At 42.4% G+C, this 19273-nt stretch overlaps 1 protein-coding gene across 1 annotated transcript in view; it reads right to left on the bottom strand.

Annotated features, from left to right (window-relative positions):
* Positions 1-19273, bottom strand: part of ATP10A (ATPase phospholipid transporting 10A (putative)) — a 191462-nt gene that overhangs the window by 38751 nt on the left and 133438 nt on the right. The window contains exons 3-4 of the mRNA XM_004372675.2: positions 18750-18835; positions 769-875 (exon numbers count right to left, since the gene is read on the bottom strand). Coding sequence (XP_004372732.1) covers positions 769-875; positions 18750-18835 — 193 coding nt within the window. The remainder of the gene's footprint in view (positions 1-768; positions 876-18749; positions 18836-19273) is intronic.

Below are 19273 nucleotides of genomic sequence, written 5' to 3'. Positions count from 1 at the left end.
GGTGAAATGAGTTGTGAACAAATGCCCAACAGTCAAGTGATGAGTTACTACTGATTCTGCAGAAGGAAGCACGTGCTACCATCAAATCACACTTACGTGATAAGCTCAGCAGAGAAAGCAGGGTATAAAATTCATCTTAAATATGTAAACACCATGGAGAAATGAATAGAAAGAAATATGCTGAAATGCTAAGAGAGAACACTTCTGGGTGAGGTATTATCACAAGAATTTTATCTTTCATTTCTTTACATTTTCATGATTTTGCAAATTTTCTACAATGAGTGTATATACATATACATGTATATACCATTGTCGAACTATATATATAAATGTATGTATATATGGAGCCCCGGTGGCGTAGTGGTTAAGAACTCAGCTGCTAACCAAAAGGTTGGCAGTTTGAATCAACAAGCTGCTCCTTGGAAACCCTGTGAGGCAGTTCTACTCTGTTGTATCGGGTCGCTATGAGTTGGAATCAACTCAATGGTAACAGTAGTATATATATGTGCATGTATTTCTACAATGGTATATATGTGTATATATATATATTTCTACAATGGGTGTGTGTGTAGTATGCATATATATGCATTTATATATATACATATCTTTCTAGAGTGGATATATATATGTGTGTGTGTATTTTTTATAATGGGTATGCAGTCTGAAAGAAACAACTACGGAAAAATGTTCAGGAACATAGTGACTAACAAGGCAGGCCAACAAATCATTAAAACACAACACAGTGCCTCACTCCCACACCATGCCTACCTGCATAGATGACTATGCCAACAACTGCCTCGGTGTTTCTGATGGTGCATCCTCGCAGCAACAGATTTTCCTTATAAAGTCCAGCCTTCTTCCCATTTTCATGGATGCTGTCAAAGGACAGTGGGCAGGGGTCATTGTGTGTGTATGCCTGCCTCACATCTAAATCATACTGCCTGGGAAGGCAGTGGGAAGAGGGGGCCTGGGAGTGAGGTGGGACAGGGAGCTCTAGGAGTTGGGGCTTGTCTCAGGGGATCTCTACAAGAGCTGAGAGGAAGCTGCTGATGTGTGCTACCAAGTGGACATGCAGAAGCATCTGGAAGCCTGATGTCTGTTTACTTTGTCCCTGGGCTGTTTTTATCGTAGAACTGACCACAGGAGGGCAGACCTGGGGCAGCTGGACTGAGTCTGGAAAGCCACTGAGGAGCCCTTGGGAGGGTGATCTTATGCATCTACTGTGGCTCAAGGAGAACTGTGACTGCAGCAGAGAATCCCGTGTTGTCACAGAATGAGAACATTTCTCTAGAAAATAGGGTGGCACTGGTTTCAGCAACATTTTCTACACCTCTTTACCTTATTATAAAGAGTCATAAAGTTGCTAGAAATATTAACATATTTAATTTGAAATGTAGTAACTTCCATGAGGAAATTTTATGGATTCTGTTTCATTATGACTCAGATTCGGAAGGATTTCCAAGTCTAAGCCACTGGTTTGCAGACTTGTACCCTTGCCCCACTGGGACAGCTCTGTCCTTGCCCATGGTGGCCAGGTGGCTGCACTAGGACCTATGGTGAACAAGGTGGGCATGATCCTGGAAGCCTGGCACACAGCTCACAGGGGAGGCAACCCTGGGCTTCGGGAATGAGAGCAGGGGCTCGAGCAGACCTATACCAGGCAGTGCAGCTGAAGGCCTGCCTTCCAGGAAGCCCCTCCTTCACCCCTCTTTCCCACAGGCACTCATACACCCCCATGGCCCAAACACCCTCTCTGTGCTCTAAGCAGCTCACTGAGGGCCTTTGCAGGTCTTTCCCCACCAATTCCTGCCACTGTGCCCACTAACCCTGGAGCAGAGCTGGTTTGGGGAGATGCAGTCAGAGGTGGCCACAGGGTTTTTCTGGAAAAGGCACTTCCTGCTACTCCAGCCCTCATGGCCAAAGTCAATCCAGACCCTGGTGACCCAGCATGAGGAGGCAATGCCATCTCAAAACTTCAAACACACTCCTGTTCTTTACAGCTGGAATAATGTGTATATATTTGGTGAAGAAGAGAAGCTAAATGATAAATGTTTGCTGTGGGAAAGCTTTTCCTGCAAGCCTGTGATGGCCCCCATGGCTGGCCTTCCCCCTGTAGCAATCATAGAACAGCACCACACCAATGAGCACCAGGTTTGTGGCCTCTTGGGTAACCCCAACAGAGCCAGGTTTTGCCTTAAGAAGAAGTTGAAGACTGAAAACCTCATTGCCATCTAAACATTGAGAGACCAGCACATACAAGATGTTCCATGAAAAAGCACTGCTCCACACAGCCTGACGTTGATGGGAGAGAACTTCTGTTGCGTGGACATTGCTGGGAACAGCCAGACACAGAAACATGGGATTTCACTGCGAAAGTGGTAATGCATCATCTCAATCAAAGTTCTAGTCATACTTACTAAGAACTAGAGATAAACAAAACAAAGCAAGGAATGCAGGTCACATTAAGCATTCTTTGACATGACATAGATTTTTAACAATCACAATGCTGTCTAATTGACTCCTCACCAGCAGGTGCACCAGCCCATGCAAGGACAATGGCTGAAGAGGCAGGTGGCCAGGACTGAGACAGTGATTCTGCTCCTGCGTGCCTGGGTGAGTCCCAGGAAGATGCTGGAGACCTGCCTTACCACTTGGCCAGGGCCATGCAGGCACATGGAAGACTCCATGCAGACACAGTGAGAGAATGAACCCTTGAGCTGCACTTGGCACCAGAAGGAATGACCTTCAACTTTTGGTCTGAGCCACTTGGAGTCTCTGGGTGGTGTGAACAGTTGACACACTAGGTCATAAGCCAAAAAGTTGGAGGCGTCTCAGAAGAAAGGCCTGGTGATCTACTTCTGAGAAGTAGTTCTACTCTGACACTCATGGGGTCACCATGAGTTGGAGTCAACTGGACTCCAGTTGAGCCAGGTTAAGACCAGGGGCCTTACCACTCATCCAGCTAGCCTCCTTTAAGTCAAAATCTCCGAAGACAAAGAAGGATGACACCTACCATGCCCTGCAAATTGCTACCTGCAGGCTCTTTAGAAATGGCAGCGCTTAGCTCCTAGTGCCCTGCCTGTCTGCCCTTTCTCAGAACACACTGTGTCTGCAGATGGCATTTTCTATAGGAAACGGGCTGCACTTGAGCATCTATTGTGTGAGTTCCAGCATGTGGAAATCTGCAGTACCAGGGATGGGAACCCCATTCTGAGAGAGGGCTGAGAGGCCACCGCTCACACAGTGTACGGGGGATGGCGGTGGGGGGAGAGGTCCAGGGTATTGCAAAACGTGAAGCACCACTCTGGACAGAAGTCTGAGAGCAACTGCCCAGATTGCATGGCCTCCCAGAACCCCAGAGGCTGGGCCCTCTCTGTTCTGTCCCAGTGAGCAGCCTACCATCTACCTGGGCGACCTCTGTGACTGCCCCTCCCTCATTCTATGTCCCACCAAACATCAGCCCTGTTTCACTTCCTCACTGGCTGTTTCCTTAGCTCACCACCTCCTCGCCATCTCTGCATAGCACTACCTGAGTTCAGGCTTCCGGGTCCCTCTCCTGCCTTGATATCACTGGCCTTGGGCCCTTGTGCTCATTCCACCGAAGCAATCTCTCCAAAATGCAAACCTAAAGCTCACGTTTCCTGGGAACACTCTGCACGGCCCTGACTCTCTCTGGATGAGCTGGGATCATGGCCCTGCCTGTCTGGCAGCCCCTCTTGGGTTCTGCCCACCAATAGGCTCTCTACTCCAGCCAAATACAGTGCTGTCCAGCCTGTACCAAGTGGCCCATGCTGGCCTCTGCATCTACCAGCCATCTTCCAGTCTCAGCTCAGGTTTTACAGCTTTCAGGAACATCTCTGGGATAAGCTCCTAGCCCCTCCAGTGGGGAGACTGTGCAGTATTCTTTTCTATGTCCTTGTCTCCGCTTCTAAATATGGGTTCCTTATATCTTATTCCAGATTTCCTGAGTGACTGCTAACCAAAAGGTTGGCAGTTCAAGTCTACCCAGAAGCATCTTGGAAAAAAGGCCTGATGATCTACTTGCAAAAATCAGCCATTGAAAACCTTATGGAGCACAGTTCTTCTTTGACATACATGGGGTCACCATGAGTTGGAGTCAAGCCCACAGCAACTGTTATAATCTTATTCCATGTTGCATCCCTTACACTTAACTCAATGCCTAGGAGAAGGACACTGGAGGAATGGAGGGAGAAGAGTGAGGACAGGACACTTATTAAGGGACACTGGTCTGGCTGTGCCCTTGACCAAGGGCTACTGTGCCTATCCAGGTGGCCTTCAACACAATTCCCCAGTAGACACTCTTCCCTTCATACTTTTGGACCTAGTGAGGTATCTGGACCATTCCTCAGCTTATATGAATCTGAGTGAGTGGTCTGTTTCCTAAGGGAACCATGACTAACACAGGTAGGGAGGAAAGAATGTTAGACACTTCCTTCACAGCTGAATTCTAGGCAGAAGTTTCTTTAAATTAATGGTTATCCAGATTTTTGTTTATCTTATGTAAAAAAGAAAGTGGAAATGACCAAACTGATGTTGGGTTTTCTTGCGGTATGTTAATAAAAGGTGCTAAAGTGAAATTAAAATATCCCAATTTTAAAGAGTCTAGTTGATGGGATTACAACTCATCTTACAGCCCATTCCTTGGAAATGAGGAAAGTTTGGATACACCATACACAAAGCTCCATCCAAACAGCTCCTCCCGACATTGGGTGGGAAGAGGTGGGAGCCGTGAAAGCCCCACCAAGGCCATCTCCGTGGGCTGACAGGGACCTCCGACCCTGTGTGGTCAGGTAAGACTCAGCAGCATGCGAGGAGGAAAGCTCAGAACACAGCTCTGTGGAGAACCTGGGTTGAAGTAATGAGAACTGGCTTTCCAATTTGAAATATTTTGCACCAAATGATTAATCAACCAATCTCTTCATTCCTTAGGGAAAAGTGAAAATGTGCAGTTGGCTGTGGCTTCAAAGACCACATGTCAAGAAGTTGGTCAAACACAGCCAGGTAGGGGCAAGTGGAGCTGCTGAGACACATGGCTGCGGGCCCAGGTTTGAGTCTCCATGAGCAGGGGTCCTTCTAGGATCAAACGACCTGGGCAGGGAGTTCTGAGGATAGGGCACTGGGAGCAACTGATGTGGCGGGGAATACTGTACTTCCATGGTTTCTAACTTGAGGATTTTATTAGTGCTTAGCTATGGGAATTTATTTTAAAGAATAGTAAGTGTTAAAAGTGCACTTGAATAATGAAGCTCCTAACACTTAATTCTCTTTTTCCCCACAGTTTTATGAAGATATAATTCATGGAGGCCAAGATAGCAGAATAGTCAGATGCACTAAGCCATCCCACTACTACAAAGATTCAAAAAACCAAGTAAAAAAGACACAGACATCAATCCTGGAACCTGGAACCTTAAACGAAGGGATAAGGTATTAGATGGGAAGCCAGTGAGAAGAAAAAACCAATAGAAAACAATGAAGGAGTAACGATATGGAAGGGAGGTTCCCAGCCAAATGGCATGACACAGTGTGGCCGTCTCGGAATAGGCCAAAACACCCCTCACAAAGAATGCAGAAAGGCACCTTCAAGGAATTCCCAACAGGAGACAGAGGTATGGCGCAGACATACCCAGGGCTAAGTAAGACCATGTTTGCTGGCTGCAGCTCAAGGAGGAGCCCAGACTGTCTCATGCAGTAACCACAGGAGCATTGTCCTACAACCCCCACCCCTCTAGTGAACAGCGGCAAGAACCACCCCATCCCAGCAGCCCCGACTGCTGGGGACAACAGTCCCTGGTGCCAGTTTGTGGCACAAACAACCTATCTCAGCCCCTTCACCCCCAGATGGACCTGCCCTGCTGCACCATAGCTGAGTGATCGACCCTGCACACCTGGACAAGATGGTGAGAACGAATGTGCCCACAGATGAACAAGCAACAAAGCAAGCTCAGCCTGCCACTCCAGACATAACCAGATAAGACAAACAAGCAGGAGACAACAAACAAACCTACAATCAAATAAACAAAATAATATCCGAATGTTTCAAAGACAGTAGACAATATTAAAACATTAAAAAACAAAACAAAGCAGGACAATGTGGCTCCAGTAACTGACCAAAATAAAGCACCAGATGACATTCTGGAAGAAGAAAAGGCACTAGAACGACCTGATAGGGATTCAAAAGTCTAATATTCAGGGCTCTCCAAGACATTAGGAAAGAGATCAAGGAAAACACAGACAAAACTAAGGAAAAAATAGACAAAAATCATGGAAAATACAGACAAAACCTATCATAGCCCAAATCCAGGAAAACACATACAAAGCAATAGAAGAATTCAGGAAAATAAAACAAGAACAAAATATCAAAATAAACAATTAGAATCATACCAAAGCAGCAATTAGAAATCCAAAAGATAAACAACAAAATTTCAGAAATAGACAATGCAATAGAAGGTTTTAGGAGCAAATCTGAAACAATGGAAGACAGAATTGGTGAAACTGAAGACAAATCCATGGACGCCAGTTTGCTTGAGGAAAAATCAGAGCAAAGAATGAAGAAAACCCAAGAACTATGTGGGATACCATCAAGAGCAAAAATTTGTGTGTGCTTGGAGTTCCAGAACAGAGGGAGAAAATGAAAAACACAGAGAGGATCATTGAAGATATGCTCACAGAAAACTTCCCTAATACCATGAAAGATGAAAAGCTGACCATCCAAGAAGTTTAATGAACCCCATGTAGGATTGACGCCAAAAGAAAGTCACCACGACATATCATAATCACACTTGCCAAAACCAAAGACAAAGAAACAATCCTGTGAGCAGCTTGAGAAAAACGAAAAGTCACATACAAAGGAGAAACAATAAGACTAGGCTCTGGTTACTCAGCAGGAACCATACAGACAAGAAGGCAATGAGATGACATATATAAAACCTCAAAAAAAAAAAAAATTGCCAACCAAACATAATATACCCTGCAAAACTGTCACTCAAATATGATGGCAAAATTAGGACATTCCTAGGTAAACAGAAATTAAGGTAATTTGTAAAAATCAAACCAAACTTACAAGAATTTTTAAAGGAAGTCCTTCAGTTACAGAACCAACAACATCAGACAACCACCTGAATCTAGGACACAGGTCAATATCAGCCAGATACCGACCTAGGTAATGAACTCTCAAGAATAAAACAAAACTAAAAGATTTCAAACAGGGAACCAGAGACATCAATCTGTAAATGACAACAACATTAGAACAATAAAATGGGGAATACAGCGTGTGGTATAGAACTTGAAAATGGAGAGGAAGTCAAGGTGATATCAAGTAATACAAGAGGTTCAAACTTAGGAAGATAAGGGTAAATTTCAAGGTAACCATGAATAAAGTTAACATACATACTCATCAAAATAAAGAAGAAAAACGAAGTCTCAGTAAACACAAAATCCTGAATAACAAAAGAAATGAAAAGAAATTTCACAACCAAAAGGAACTCAGCATAGGGCAGTACAAGGAACAAAGAAAATGTCAGCAACACAAAAAAAAGCACTACAAAATGACAGCAATAAACTCACACACATTGATAATCACACTGAATGTAAATGGCTTAAATGCACCCATAAAGTGACAGTGAAAGAATGGATAAAAAACATGACCCATCAATAAGCTGTCTACAAGAGACACACCTTAGACACAGACATAAATATACTAAAAATCAAAGGATGGAAAAAAATATATCAAGCAAACAGCAACCAAAAGAGAGCAGAAGTGGCAATACTAATCTCAGATAAAATAGACTTTAAGGCAAAATCCACCATAAAAGACAAGCAAGGACATTATATAATGATTAAAGGACAATCCACCATGATGATATAACCATAATAAATATCTACGCACCCAATGATAGGGCTCCAAAATACATAACACAAACGCTAACAGCACTGAAAAAGAGAAATTGACAGTTCTACAATAATAGTAGGAGCCTTCAACACACCACTCTCAGTAGAGGACAGAACACCTAGAAAGAAACTCAACAAAGATACAAAAGATCCAAAGGCCACAATCAACAATCTTGATCTCATAGACATATATAGAACACTCCACCCAAAAGTAGCAAAGTATACATTCTTTTCCAGTACACATGGAACATTCTCCAGAATAGACCACATCTTAGGCCACAAAGGAACCCTCAACAAAATTCAAAACACTGAGATAATACAAAGCATCTTCTCTGATCACAATGGCATAAAATCAGAAATTAGTAACAAGAAGAGGAAGGAAAAAAAAAAAAAAAAAAAAACAAGGAAACTGAATAACACCTTGCTTAAAAACCTCTAGGTAATAGAAGAAATCAAAGGTGTTATAAAAAAAATTTCTAGAATTAAATGAGAATGAAAACACATCTTACTAAAACTTTTGGGACACAACAATGGCAGTGCTCAGAGGTCAATTTACAGCAATAGATGCACACATCAAAAAAAAGAAAGGGACAAAATCAAAACATTAGCTACACAACTCGAACAAACTGAAAGAGAAAAGCAAAAAAAAAAAAAAAAAAGCCCACAGTCACCAGAAGAAAGGAAATGATAAAGATCAGAGAAGAAATAATGAAATAGAGAATAGAAAAACAATAGAAAGAATCAACAAAACCAAAAGTAGTTTCTTTGAGAGGATCAACAAAATCAACAAACCACTGGCCAAACTGACAAAAGATAATCAAGAGAGGAAGCAAATAATCCAAATAAGGAATGAAATGGGGGACATTACAACAGACCCAATTGAAATAAAAAGGATCATAACAGAGTACTATGAAAAACTATACTCCAAAAAATTTGAAAACCTAGAGGAAATGGACAAATTTCTAGAAACACACTACCTACCTAAACTAACACAGACTGAGGTAGAAAATCTGAACAGACCCACAGCAGAAGAAGAGATTGAAAAGGTAACTAAAAAACTCCCAATAAAAAAAAAGTCCTGGCTGACGTGGCTTCACTAGAATATTCTACCAAACATTTACAGAAGAGCTCACACCAGTACTACTCAAACTATTTCAGAACATAGAAAAGGAAGGGATACTTCCAAATTCATTCTATGAAGGCAGCATAACCCAGATACCAAAACCACAGACACCACAAAAAAAGAAAATTAGAGACCAATATCTCTCCTGAATATAGATGCAAAAATTCTCAACAAAATTCTAGCCAATAGAATTCAGCATCATATTAAAAAAAAATACACCATGACCAAGTGGGATTCATACCAAGTATGCGAGGATAGTTCAACATCAGAAAATCATCAACATAATCCACCACATAAATAAAACAAAAGAATCACATGATCATCTCAATCGATGCAGAAAAGGCATTTGATAAAGTCTAACACCCATTCCTGATAAAATCTGTCAATAAAATAGGAATAGAACGGAAATTTCTCAACATAATAAAGGGCATCTATACAAAGCCAACAGCCAACATCATTCTCAATGGAGAGAGGCTGAAAACATTGCCCCTGAGAGTGGGAATGGGAACAAGACAAGGATGCCCTTTATTACCACTCTTATTTAACATTATGCCGGAAGTCCTAGCTAGAGCAATAAGGCAAGAAAAAGAAATAAAGGGCTTCCAAATTGGTAAGGACGAAGTAAAACTATCCATATTTGTGGATGACATGATACTATACATAAACTAAAAACAAAACAAAACCTGGTGCTGTCAGAGTAGAACTGACCCATAGGGTTTCCAAGGAGAAGCTGGTGGATTCAAACTGCCAATGTTTTGGTTAGCAGCCAAGTTCTTGACCACAGAGTCACCAGGGCTCCAGCCTATACATAGAGCACCCTAAAGATTCTACAAGAAAACTGCTGGAACTAATAAAAAGATTCAGCAGAGTAACAGGTTATAAGATAAACATAAAAAAATCAGTTGGATTCCTATAAACCAATAAAGAGAACTAGGAAAAGAAATCAGGAAAGCAATACCATTTATAATAGACTCTAAAAAAATAAAATACTTAGGAATAAATCTAACCATAAATGTAAAAGACCTATACAAAGAAAACTTTAAGACACTATTGCAAGAAACCAAAAGACCCTTACATAAATGGAAAAACGTACCATGCTCATGGATAGGTAGGTTCAACATTGTGAAAATGTCAATCCTACCCAAAGTGATCTACAAATATAATGCAATCTCTATCCAAATACCAACAACATTCTTTGACAAGATGGAAAAACTAATCGTTAACTTTATATGGAAAGGAAAGAGGCCTCGGATAAGTAAAGCATTATTGAAGAAGAACAAAGTAGGAGGCCTCACACTACCTGACCTCAGGACCTACCATACAGCTATGGTGGTCAAAACAGCCTGGTACTGGTACAACAACAGACACATTGACCAATGGAACAGAATCAAGAACCCAGATAAAAATTCATCCACCTATGGTCACCTGAACTTTGACAAAGGTCCAAAGTTCATTAAATGGAGAAAAGACAGACTTTTTAACAAATGATGCTGGCAAAACTGGATGTCCATCTGTAGAAAAATGAAACAGGACCCATACATCACATCACACACAAAAAGTAATTCAAAATAGATCAAAGACCAAAATACAAAACCCAAAACTTTGAAGATCATGGAAGAAGAAATAGGGTCAACACTAGGGACCCTAATATATGGCATAAATAGGATACAAACCATAACTAACAAAACACAAACACCAAAAGATAAACTAGATAACTGTAATCTTCTAAAAATTAGACACTTATGCTCATCAAAAGACTTCACCATAAGAGTAAAAAGAGAACTTACAGACTGGGAAAAAATTTTTAGCTATGATATCCAACAAAGGTCTAAGCTCTATAAGAAAATCCAACATTTCTATAAGAAAATGACAAACAATCCATTTTAAAAATGGGCAAAGGATTTGAACAGACACTTCACCACAGAAAACATGAGGAAATGCTTGTGATCACTAGCCATTAGAGAAATGTATATTAAAACAACAACGAGACACCATCTCACCCTGACATTATTGGTACCAATCAAAAATCAGAAAATAACAAATGTTGGAGAGGTTTCAGGGAGATTGGAGCTCTTATGCATTGCTGGTGGGAATGTAAAATGGTACAACCACTTTGGAAAACGATATGGTGCTTCCTTAAAAAGCTAGAAATAGAAATTCCATATGATTCAGCAATCCCACTCCTAGGAATATGCCTAAAGAAATAAGAACCGTCACACAGACATATGCACACCCATGTTCACTGCAGCATTATTCACAATAGCAGAAACATGGAAACAGCCTAAGTGCCCATCAACAGATGAATGGATTAACAAACTATGGTACATACACATAATGGAATGCTATGCTACAATAAAGAACAATGATGAATCTGCAAAACATCTCACATTATGGATGAATCTGGAAAGCATTATGCTGAGTGAAATAAGGACAAATACCGTATGAGACCACTATTATAAAAACTCAAGACAAGGTTTACATACAGAATGAAACAATCTTTGATGGTTTCAAGCAACAGGAAGGTGGGGAGGGAAAAACACTAACTAGATAGTAGATAAGTGGTAATTTTGGTAAAAGGTATGACAATTCACAATACTGGGGAAGTCAGCACAACTTGACCAAGGCAAAGTCATACAAGCTTCACAGACACATCTAAATGCCCTGAAGGACAAAGATACTGGGCTGAGGGCTGAAGACTATGGTCTTGGGGGACACCTAGCTAAATTGGCATAACATAGTTTATAAAGAAAATGCTCTACATCTGACTGTGGTAAGTAGCATCTGGGGTCTTAAAAGCCTGGAGCAGCCATCTAAGATACATCTACTGGTCCTATCCTGGATGTAGAAAAGGAGAATGAAGAAAACCAAGGACACAAGGGAAAGATTGGTCCAAAGGACTAATGGACCACAGCTACCACAGACTCCACCAGACTGAGCCCAGAACAATTAGATGGTGCCCAGCTACCACCACCAACTGCTCTGACAGGGATCACAATAGAAGGTCTCGGTAGAGTGGGAGAAAAATATAGAACAAAATTCAAATTCACACACACACAAAAAGACCAGACTTACTGGTCTGACAGAGACTGGAGAAACCCCAAGAGTATGGCCCCCAGACACCCTTTTAACTCATACTGCAGCCACTCCCAAAGTTCACCCCTCAGAAAAAGATTAGACAGATCTATAAAACAAACCCGGAGCCCTGGTGGCAGTTTGAATCCACCAGCTGCTTCCTGGAAACCCTATTGGGGCAGTTCTACTCTGTCCTATAGGGTCATTATGAGTCAGAATTGACTAGATGGCAATAGGTTTGTTTGTTTTTTTTTTAATAAAACAAATAATAACATATGTGAGGAATGTGCTTTGTAGTTCAAACATGTATACAAGACTAAATGGGCACACTAGCCCTAAAGCAAAGATGAGAAGACAGGAAGGGACAGGAAAATTGGACAAATGGGAATGGGGACCCCAGAGTAGAAAAGGGGAGAGTGTTGCCACATTGCAGAGTTGGCAACCAAAGTCATGAAACAATTTGTGTATTAATTGTTTAATGAGAAACTAATTTGCTCTGTAAACTTTCACAATTAAAAAAAAAACTTAAAGCACAATTAAAAAAATACAATTCACACATACCATAAAATTCATCCATTTAAACTATACAATTCAGTGGTTTTTAGTATATTCAAAGAGTTGTGCAACCATCACCATAATCTAATTTTAGAACATTTTCATCACCTCAGAAAGAAACCCAGTGCCCACTAGCAGTGTCTCCCCAACCTGCTTCCACCCTCCACCCCATGCGAACTACTAATCTGCTTTTGGTCTCTATAGAAATTCCTATTCTGTATGTCACAGACCTGGAACCATACACTACATCTAACACTTCACGTTTGCAGGGATGTTTTAATTTATGTCTGGCTTCATTCTTTCACTTGATTGTCACATCAGCTGGTGAGGTTGATTGTGTGGGCCTGTTATCTCTTGAATTAGGAAGCTAAGACATCTGTCTTAACACCATCTGCTTGGGGACGGAAATGCCTGAGTTCACACTCAGGTTTTCTTGCTACAAACTCAAGCTTAGTTCTCAAAGTGCAAATGGTTCAGGTCTTGAATTTGGATCAGCTTGTCCAAGTGACAGCACTACCTGCAGGCATGTGTAAAAGCAGTCTAGAGGGCAGGCTCCTCACTGCATGAGCAAGGCTGCTCTGCAGCAGCTGCCTTGTCAAGGGTCCCAAGAGGCCACCCTGGGCTGGCAAAGGGAACAAACCATCCAACAAACCAGGCCATCAGCTCCATAGCTCATCAGCTTCTTGAGTCTGGACAACACACCCACCTTTAGCTCCCACCCTCCACGTCCCCCTCCACAGAGCATGGAACACGAGGTCTGCGGCCTTCTCCTCCACCCACTCCAAGTCTACAAACTAGTCCAGCATCCCTTATCATAAGGGTTGCCTTCCCCTTTTCTCTCCCTCCTCCTCTGCACACAGTGGTGTCCTTCAACCTGTCAGGGGTGGGGGGCCAATCTGGAACTTCCTTCCTCCAGAGTTCCTGCCTGTATCACCCTCAGCTGCCTTTACCTTGACGATACTGTGGCAAATCCAAAATGCTCCTGCCTGGGAGAGACAGGGTATGCAAAGGCCTGAACGGACAGGACGCTGCTTGGGCAACGTGCCTCTGTGCCATTCAGGGGCCATCAGCAAGGCCTGGCCCCTAGGCAGAACCCTCAGGGCAGGACAATTTCTTACCAAAAGTAAGAAGCAAGCACGACAAGATTAGGGTGCAGACTGGGGCAGGATTTACGCAGCGAGAAGGAACCTTCCCTCTCCCAGCGTTTCTTTCTGGGCAAGGTAGCAGCTGAGGACACGCCTACCTGCTGGGAATGCTTGTTAGCAGCATCCATGCTGAGCCTGTGGTAAGGCCAGGCTGGGGGTGGACAGATGGTTTTGACTCAAGAGGCAGTTCTGAAGTACCCAGGGGAAGAGAGATGCTAAGGGTTGAGTGCAGGAGGAGACAGAAGCTCTGCTTAGGTTGGGGACAGCCTCAGGCATGGAGACACCACTCCTCATTTATCACCAACTCTCCATGCACAGTCCCTATGCTCTCTTACCCCCCTCCTCCAACCCCCATCAGCCAGGCCTTCTTGCTAACTTCTGTCTTTGGAACAGGGCTCTCCTCTTTTCGTGGGGCTTTCAGCTCCTGCCGTGGTGCTCCTCCTCCAGCCTCATTTCTAAAAAGAGCAGTTCTCATCACTACAATTCCTCTTCCACAGCCTGCAGTCTGGATACCCACCCCCACCCCTCCCCCGCCCCAGTCTACCCCAATTACCTTCCTGGTGAGTATTTTCTAAGGCTCTCTGTGGAATGGGACATACTGGAGACCTCTTTCCTAAATGTCCTTGCTGTGCCCTGGTGACTACATCCCTGTCACACCCAAGAATGCCTGCTCCTAACTGGCAGAACTATTAGATTTCTTAGTCTTCACTCTTCCTTTTTTCCCCTACCCTCAGTCCCAACTTCAAACATGGCCTCACATCTCTGCACTGAATTCCAGATGATTACTTTTTGCAACCAGCTGAGTAGCTCCCCTAATGCCTTTTGTGGGAAACTCAAACCACACCTTTTTCCCCTGCAGCACCTCCCAATGTAAGCTTTAAAGACAAGCCATGCCCAGCCGCCTCCTCAACTGGATCTCCCTCCCCTGGGATCCTTCCAGGTCTCACCTACACCTCTTTCCTGAACCTACTCACTCTGCTTTATTTTATTGTCTGTAATAGTAACATCAACAGCAGAAGCACATCAACACAGAAGCTTTCTGTGTATTACATCAGCTAACTTGCAATAATAATATGATGGGAGTCCTATTATACAGATGAGTCAAGTTAAGTGGTTTACCCAAGGTTATCTAGACGGGAAGAGTTGGCTCCAGAGTCGCCTGCCTCAGCACTAAGCAGGATTTGTTTAGTACCCCTACGATCAAGGTGGCTCCTTGAGGGCAGAACATGACCCTACTGACTTATGATCCAGCCCCTCAGTGCCAGAGTAACTCCAGAGCAAGCAAGAAGTGTGCGAGAAGAGAGATGGAGATTTTCAGCCAGTGCAACTGTCAGAGCACAATGAGCCCTGCATCTTTTGGGGGCACTATGGGGGACCCCACAGGAGAGGAAAGAAGACAGACCATGAGCTGGAAGTATAATCTTTGAATAAAGGAGTCTCTCCTTTTTCTTAAAAAAAAATTTGTTAATAGTATTTTATTGTGTTTTTGGTGAAAGTTTACACAGCAAATTAGGCTACCATTTAACAATGACTATACATACTGTTCAGTGACATTGGTTACATTTTTCACAATATGTCAACATTCTCATTATTTCCATTCTGGTTGTATCCTTTCCATTAATCCAGCTTCTCTACCCACTCCCCCCCGCCCCTTACCTTCTCATCTTTGCTTTAGGGTAAATATTGACCATTTGGTCTCATATACCTGATTTTTTAAAAGAGCTCATTGATTATATTGTTTATTTCATGATCCAATCTGTTATTTAGCTGAAAGGTGACCTCCAGGAGTGGTTTCAGTTCCGAGTTTAAAGGATATCTCAGGGAAACAGTTGCAGGGGTTCCTCTAGTCTCCACCAGTCCAGTAAGTTTGGGCTTTTTTAAGAATTTGAGTTTTGTTCTACATTTTTCTCCCTTCTATTGTATCCCTGGTCAGAAGGTTCTGTAGTAGTAGCTGGGCACCATTTATTTTTTCTGGCCTCAGGACAGATGAAGATGTGATTTGTGTGAGCTACTAGTCCTGTAGTTTCTTGTTTGAGTCTGTTTTCCTTCTATTTCACTACAGATAAATAGAGACTAATAACTTGTATCTTAAATGGCTGCTTGCAAGCTTTGAAGACCCAAGATGCTACTCACTAAACTAGGATGTAGAACATAAATTTTATAAACCATTTTATGCCAACTGACCAAGTTGTCCCATGAGACTATGGTCCTAAACCTTCAAAGCCAGTAAACCAATCCCGTGAGGTGTTTGGTTACGTATAGGAAGTATCCTATGTGCCCTCTATGTGCTTTGTTATATATATGAATATATACGTAGCACATACAAACATGAATATACATATGTCTACAGACACACCTGGCGCAGTGGCCAAGTGTTCGGCTAACCAAAAGGTTGGCAGTTTAAATCCACCAGCCACTCCTTGGAAACCCTACAGGGCAGTTCTACCCTGTCCTATAGGGTCACTATGAGTCGGATTCCACTTGATGGCAACAGGTTTTTTTTATTTATAGATATAGCTATACATGCACACACATATACTCACATATGCCTTCCTATATACTTACATGCATACATATTGACCTATGTAACCACACACATATTTTTTTGGTTGTTATTGCAAAATTGCATATGTTATAGCATTTCTCAAAATTATCCCTTATACTTGTGTAATTCTTAGTGTTATCATTTATCTGGGTCAAGTTGTGCAGACTTCACCTGCATTTGGTATTGCCTTTTCCATCACCAAAAATAGTAAGTATATACTATCTAGAAAGTGATTCCCCTTCCCCCTCCCTCCCATTCCTGGTAACCACCAATGAATGTTGATTTCTGTATGTATATTTATTCTTGTCTTTTCTATAAAAGTGCGATCATACAGTATTTGTCCTTTTGTGATTGACTTCTTTTACTCAGCATAATGTCCTCCAGATTCACCCATGTTATGTTTCAAGAACTCAGCATTATTCTTTATAGATATGTAGTATTCCATTGTACGTATGTACCACAATTTGTTTATCCATTCATCCAATGATGGGCACTTAGGTTGTTTCCATCTTTTTGCTGTCATGAATAATGCTGCAATGAACATAGATGTGCGTATGTCTATTCATGTCACTGCTATTAGATCTCTAGAGTATATACCCATGAGTGGGATTGCTGGATCATAAGGTATTTCTATTCCCAGCTTTTTGAAGAAGTGCCATACCATTTTCCATAGTGGTTGGACCATTTTACAATCTCATCAGCAGTGGATCCCCTTTTTCTTTGGTAGAGTTGACACCCTAAAATTACCCATAAGCAAGAATGCCCAGAGGAAGTTCTCCCTAGAGGTTGCCAAGCCTCCTTTCACAGTAGTTATTTAGGGTCATGGTGTCTTTGGAGACCCAGCATCTGTTTCTTTGAGTGGCCTCGCTCTGCAGACTCATTCTGGTGTGGGGAATGGGGTCATTTAGATGTATTCCTGGGAACAAGCGGACAAGGAGCCTGGAGAGGGCAGAGACCTTAAAATCCACAGCACACCAGTTAAGTGCAGGTAGTTGAATATTCACCTCAAGCCTTAATAGATTATATCTGAACATTTTTTATGAGTTTGGACTTTCTTTAATTAGGTCCTTTAAGGGTTGATGTAACATTTTCCAACCTCTTATCCTCCAGCAAGAAGGACAATTTCAGTGGGTGATGGGACCTTCCCTCGGTTGCAGACAGATGTTGCCTTTTTCTATGAACAGTTTTTCTTTCATTGATTCACCCCTATTTCTCCTGAAGGACTGCTGTGTGATGGGCACTAGCTGGCAATGTAGGATGTGTCAGGAAATTGGAAGATTCAAACTTACACTCCAAACTCTCAGAGGCAGACTCATTTTCTGAAGCTGAGAGCCCTGCCACACCCATGCAGGTCTAGGCAGCACTCTGAGCCTGGATCATGAGGTAGGAGATAAGCTTCTGCTGTGAGCTCACACCTCAGAGCTTGAAGACAGACGGAGAAGGCCTCATGTTTCCAGACAAGAGGATTGCACCCCGGGGGGATATGGATGCACAAAAGTTGAGCAGCCATTTGGGGGCAGGTCAACCCTGATGTCTTTCAGGCCCTCGCCCACATGCTACCTTCTCCATAAGACCCTCCCCGACTGCCCTCAGGCACAAACTGACACTCCTCTACACCCCAGCATGGCATTCCCTGTTCTCTCACATTTTATTTTTTACACACTAAGAACATGCGCGCGTGTGCACGCGTGCGCGCGCGCGCACACACACACACACTTCTTATTATGGAAATTTCCAAACATACACCAAAGTAGAGAAAATAGTATAATTCCCTCCCATGTAACCATAGCCAAGCTTCGACAAGTACCAACCTGTGGCCAATCCTGGGTCATCTATCCACGCTTTTATTGTCTCTTTCTGTTTTGGAGAAAGGGGCTGAACTATTTGATGTACTAGATATATATTTACTTACTTTTTTTTGTTTATTTTCTCTTCACTAGACTGAAATAAACATGAAGGCAGGAATTTCTGTCTATTGAGTTCACTGCGTTACCCCCAGGGCCTCGAGCAGTGCCTAACACACAGTAGGTGCTCATTAGGTTCTTGTTCAGTGACTGAATGAATGTCAGCCAAGGCTCCTCCTATATGGCCCTGCGCTCCCATTAGCAGGGCACATACATCCAGCTTTGCTTCTCCTGTCATTGCCTGCACCTTCCCAGCGCCACTAGAGACAGGACGAGCAGCAACTTCTCATCACAGGCGTCTTTGATACCTTCTCCCATGATGGGATCTTATGAACCAGTCCCATAAGCAGACAAGGTGGCTTACATTCTGGGCAACATTCCCAAAAGGCTATACCACATGGCAAACAATACTAAAGGCATATTTCAGTGTGTGCGTGTATTTACAGATACACCGAGATCAAACCCAGGACAGGCACGGGCAGATGCACAATACTCACATGCAACCACGAAACCTAGTCAGGTCGTTATTTGGCTTCTCACACTCGATTACACTGGTGAACGTCAAGGGATTGAATTCGGAGACCTAAAATAATAGCATGCACACGTTAGAGAAGTCTGGGCCAGGTGTTCCATTCTAAAAGGCACTGGTCTGTCTTGCACCACTGCAAAGAAATTTCATGGAAGAACTATATCCACTAATCTTTGCAAAATGCCAATCACACATGAGTACTTAACACCATATTTTTCATTTTTGTAGTGAATAATGACTAATACTTTTATAATAAATGACAATTACTACAATAGTATCAGTTGGTAAGCAGCTGGAATGACTGTAGTTCTAACAGAAAATAAGAGCATATGAGATACAGCAAAGTGCACCACTAAAAATGGCCAGGAATGAATGGGTTTTCTACGAAAGACTAGAATTTTCCAATCTTCTGTAGAGATTTAGAGAAGCAAATTCAACTTAGAGAAAAAGGAATTTAAAATAAAATACCATTTCCCAAATTACTCTAAATTT

Source organism: Trichechus manatus, unplaced genomic scaffold (genome assembly GCF_000243295.1).
Source record: "Trichechus manatus latirostris isolate Lorelei unplaced genomic scaffold, TriManLat1.0 scaffold00019, whole genome shotgun sequence".
Lineage (NCBI taxonomy): Eukaryota > Metazoa > Chordata > Mammalia > Sirenia > Trichechidae > Trichechus > Trichechus manatus.
The sequence above is the reverse complement of the archived record's forward strand: the minus strand, read 5'-3'. Positions and strand labels throughout refer to the sequence as shown.